The following is a 5,070-nucleotide window of genomic DNA, read 5'->3' as shown; positions in this document are numbered from 1 at the left end:
AAATGATATAAAGTTAACATTGTAAATATCAATACAATATCTACTATAGATAATATATAAATATTTTATAAAATTTTATAAATAATATAAAATTAAATGTTTTATATCATATAAATATATTATATAAATTAGCTATTTCAGTAAAAGGCTAAAACTAGAGCTAGAGTCTAGGTGATTGCAGATCACTCCTGAGGGTGAGTCCTGAAAGGGAATGGGTAGGAAAGCAAATTTCTCCTTGAATACTCACCAAGTCAGTTTCTAATGCCAAATATTACTTCTTCAAATGCTGCCCCATTGGAACCTGGATTGCCACAATAGCATTCTGGATATATTCCTCCCTTCAGCATTGGCCTATTTCAATGTATTACATAAGTAACATTCAGAATAATGTTCCCCCAGGGTCACTTTGCTTGCATAATTCCTTTTAAAATTCCCCCAGTTTGTGGGTTCGTAGGGTTCTCTGAGCTGTGCTACCACAGCATTGGGTGAAAACCTCTATGCTAATGTAAATGTCTCTCTACATAACCAAATCTTTCTCTATCTCCAAAGAGATTGCCATGGAAAGAAGTAATGTGTTAATTCCCTTGCGCTATTCTTTTCATATTCACAGCATTTAGTTCCTAAAACTGGCTTATAAAAACGTGCCATGTGTGTTTGCCTAATAAGGGAATAAAATTAGTCTCTGCCCATGGTTTGTGCTCCTCCTATAAATTTATCCCAACCTTCCAGCCTTGCCCATTTCCTCTTCTATCCTTCTCATCTTCGGTTCAACAAATCCCCCTGGAACCCACTCCTTGCTCAAATGATTCTCAAGCTGCCACTGGGCCGTACCTTCAATATCTTGGGGGTCACTCTGTGTTTGGAGGCTCAGAACTGAATGCCTCAATGCTGGCAATGTAACACATAAGGGACTTTGTCCTTCTTTTGTCTCAATCTCTGATCTAGAAATCTGAAAAGTTGGCTCCTTGAGCAGCTGCATACTTCCCTACTTACAGACTTGCTCATCATGAAGCTTCAAAGAGAAGTTTATTGGGGTGCCTGGGTGGCTTAGTGGGTTAAAGCCTCTGCCTTTGGCTCAGGTCATGATCCCAGGGTCCTGGGATCGAGCCCTACATCTGGTTCTCTGCTCAGCAGCGAGCCTACTTCTCCCCCTCTGTCTCTCTGCCTGCCTCTCTGCCTACTTGTGATCTCTGTCTGTCAAATAAATTTAAAAAAATCTTTAAAAAAAAGAAGTTTATTTATTCTTTTCTTTTTTTTTAATTTTAAATTTTTCTTTATTTCAGAACTGCCTTTATGTACAGACATCATAAAAAAAAATGCACATATAATGGAGATCTTCCAAGAACAGGAGCTGAAATTAAAAGTTAAAAGCATTTAGGAGAACTGAAATTGTCCCAGAGAAGTTCTGAGGATCATGCTTCTTTAAATGTCCTTGATAACCTCTTCAAGTTCTTCCTTTGTGAACATGTGGAAATTCTGGCCGGGCTGCACCGTGGCCAGCTCTATATTAGTTGCATTCAGCTTCTCCTCCATTACTTGTTTGAGGATGATGAGTGAAGACTTGATGGCTTCTTTCAGTGTCATAGACTTGTGGTAAACTTCTTGCAAGGAGCTCTGGGCACCTTCTGAAGCAGAGCCAATTGCTCGAGCATCACACTGTACAAAGGTCCCAGATGGGTCCATGTGAAACAGCTGGGGTCCTTTCTCATCAACTCCTCCAAATAACAGTGCTACTCCAAAGGGACGAGACATGGCACCTGGATCTGCATCTTCTTCTCCAAACTGAAGAGCTAGATTAGACACAGCCTGAGTCACACTCTCCACAGTCATTGTCTCATTGTAGGTGAACCAATGGTTCTGTGTCTCCACTCTGGCTTTATCAATTAAAGTCTTAGCATCAGCAATTAGCCCACTCATGGCACAACCTATGTGAGCATCGATCTCTACAATTTTCTCAATGCTGCTTGGCTCCATGAGTGGGGAGGTAATTCTCTTCTCCACAGGTAGGCACACACCCTCTGATGTCTGGATCCCAATGGCTGTAGAACCAAGCTTGATAGCTTCAATGGCATATTCCACTTGAAATAATCTTCCTTCAGGAGAAAAAGTATTCACGCCCCTGTTGTACTCAGACCGGGTGAGGAACATGGCGAGGGCAGGAGAGGGCGGCAGCGGCTACGCGGGGTTTTCGAGGGCCCTATTTATTCTTTTCAATGAGAACGACAATATAATGGAATGTCAGAAAATGATGATTCAATGATTCTGTCACTTTTGACTCTCAGAGGGGCCATCACCCAGTTGAAGCTGTGAACCTTTTCCACAAAATCTATGTAGCGTTTGAGGCAGCTCTGGGTGCCCAATCCCCAAGTACTCTGCTTGCAGGCATTTCATATAGGCAGGAGCAGTGTCTGCTGCTACCACCTTCTTTCACAGGCTTTCAGCTGCTCTCAACCACTCTTCATATTTATAAAAGTTAACCAGATGTCCTATACTGATGAAATCACCCATGATACATCTGTCAAAGGATGTCATCTTTCAAAGTGGTTCCACATGGATTAATTTTACTACCTCTAGTCGAAATTGCCAAAGCCCAAATCAAACAGCAGAGAGGTGGATTATGGCAGTACTCTGTTCCCATCGGAGTGACACACCCTGCTCCCTTTGCGGTTTCTATCAGTCCTGGCTTGATTGGTGAGATTTCCTCTTGCAGATTTCAACTTCTGGAGTCTGAGAGGGCTGGCCTCACTTCATCCCTAGTGGCCTAGCTTCCATTTCGGCAGATGTGAAGTGTCTTCAGGAACTGCTGGTTCTTGAGTTGATGCTTATGATGTTCCAAAGCAGAAAATGCAAAGGAAGCACACCCAAACTGCCACCACCTGCCAGCCATAAGTTACATATTTAAATTTTACTTTTTTTTTTTATTTGTTTGTACTGTTTTCACTTTTATATCCTAAAGCAATATAGTGTGAGTTCCTTTTAAAGCATGAGATAATGTTGCATAGGACTTGGGTTTTGGAGTAAGGTAGACCTGCATTTGAAAGCCAGCTCAACCGTTTGTTACCTTAAGGTTCTTAGAGAAGGCTCTTCTCTAAGCCTCAGTGTTACCATGTGGATATTGAGGATAATTCCTACCTTAAAGGACTGGTGTGAGAATTCATTGAAGATATATTCATTTTACAAATATTTTTAAATTTTTTTTAATTTTATTTATTCATTTGACAGACAAAGGTCACAAGTAGGCAGAGGGGCAGGCAGAGAGAGAGGAAAGGAAGCAGGCTCCCTGCTGAGCAGAGAGCCTGATGCTGGGCTCGATCCCAAGATGCTGAGATCATGACCTGAGCTGAAGTCAGAGACTTTAACCCACTGAGCCACCCAGGCGCCCCTACAAATATTTTTAAACATCTACAGGAATTGAACCAAGAGAAAAGGATGTAGCTGTGAGCAAGACAAGACTGTCTTTCCACTCCTTCTGGTTCTTTAATCTTAGGGCTTCCCTAAGCAATGACAATCAGGCTAAATGTCGTGGAAGAAACAGCGAGCATGTCTTAAGAATCCATAGCATGATGTCCACATACTCTGGGTCATGGAAAGAAACTGTCACAATATACTAGGTCAAGGGAAATGTCCAATGGCTAAGATAGATTTTTTTTTTTTTTTGATTCACCTGTTCCTGGACATTTTGGCTGAGTGCTGAAAAATGCAGAGAAGACAGCTAGATGGAGAAGATTCTTGGGAGAGGGGAGAGCAGGAGCATGATAAAGTTTTGAAAAAACTCAAACAAGCCCAGGAAGACTCTAAGGAAACACATGCAGGTCAGCCTTGGCCTGAATGGAAGGCCTCATGGGCCTGATAAGGTACATTACTAAATGCTGGATCTGTGGTATGTTCTCAGTAAATAGGAACTATATCATTCAAAAAACATGCATTAATTGGCTTCTAAGAAGTAGGCTGTGTTCTTATTAGTAAGTACTTTAGAATTGACATTTTTAACTTTTTTTTTTTCTATAAGACATCTAGCCCTCTCCTCTGTGAATATAATCCATAAATGTAAATTTGTGGCCTGAAATCAGATTGTTCTCAGGCAAACAGCAACTTTCTTATTTTTATTATTTTACAGTTTATATAAGTCAACGTCTCCACTGCCCGCATGGGACACTTCAGTCTAATTCTCTATATAAGCAGTTAAACTGACTTGCTCCCCAAGAGGACAGGAGAATGCCAGTCACCCCAGGCAAGAGTTTTTGAAGCTTGGAAGCTTTTAAATGCCTCATTTTGAATAAGCAGTGTCCTTTTCTGGAGAGATTTAAGGCCACATTATGTAACTTGTAATTAGTGGCTTTACACAAATTACATATCAGTTCAGCAAGTACAATCTCCCTCAAGTGCTTTGTTGACTGGCTCACGGCATTGCACGCCATTGTCTTCAGGGGTCAGACGTCTCTCCCTCCCTTCTCTTTCTCCCCCACTTAGATTCACATCTCACATGTGTAACCAGGCAGCCTACACTGGTTTATCACCTCCGTGATAGTAGATAAAAGATGCTCAGGAACAATAAAAACATATTTGTGGCAGTGAAATATGACATAGTTGCCGGCAGTGAGCCAAATCGATTTTTTCACAGACAATAAAAGCAAAGCTAGCAAGGAGATGGGAGAGGCCAATTCTTAAGGCAGAAAACATTCTCAGTGACACCAACGCCTAATCAGACACAGTGACTAATTTTGAAGCGAGGAACAATTTTGTCAAAGGCTCTTTGCCCCCGCCAAACAGGTTTTGGGGAGACGCTGCCTTCTGGCAAAGGCAATGGGTGTTTGGTCATTGTGGTGACATGGCGGGTTGACATCAGTGATTTGGCGGAAGCTGAGGAGTTGCGATGTCATGGTTAAGACCCAAAGGGAGGCGTCCAGCTCATGCCTGTCGTCTGGGAACCGATTCAGGCACAGTGCGGCGCGGGCTGTAGGTACAACTATGTTTCACTGTGAAAAAAAAAAAAAAAAAGAGCGATATGGTAGATATTCAGGAGTCTTAGAATCTGCCAGGCTTGGCCCCTTTCCAGTTCTCGGACACTGG

At 42.0% G+C, this 5,070-nt stretch overlaps 1 protein-coding gene across 1 annotated transcript; it reads right to left on the bottom strand.

Moving 5' to 3' along the window:
* Nucleotides 1–1,259: 1,259 nt before the first annotated feature.
* LOC116857898 (proteasome subunit alpha type-5-like) lies at nucleotides 1,260–2,190 on the bottom strand. The gene has a single exon (XM_032842347.1). The coding sequence runs from the start codon at nucleotides 2,146–2,148 to the stop codon at nucleotides 1,423–1,425; it is 726 nt and encodes a 241-aa protein (XP_032698238.1). The 5' UTR covers nucleotides 2,149–2,190; the 3' UTR covers nucleotides 1,260–1,422.
* Nucleotides 2,191–5,070: the final 2,880 nt, after the last annotated feature.

This window comes from Lontra canadensis, unplaced genomic scaffold (genome assembly GCF_010015895.1).
Source record: "Lontra canadensis isolate GAN:19392208 unplaced genomic scaffold, GSC_riverotter_1.0 scaffold128, whole genome shotgun sequence".
Taxonomy (NCBI): domain Eukaryota; kingdom Metazoa; phylum Chordata; class Mammalia; order Carnivora; family Mustelidae; genus Lontra; species Lontra canadensis.
This window is presented reverse-complemented; position numbering and strand designations above follow the sequence as displayed.

Coding starts and splice junctions, on each gene's coding strand:
- LOC116857898 (XM_032842347.1), bottom strand. CDS start 2,148: ATGTTCCTCACCCGGTCTGAGTACAACAGGGGCGTGAATACTTTTTCT.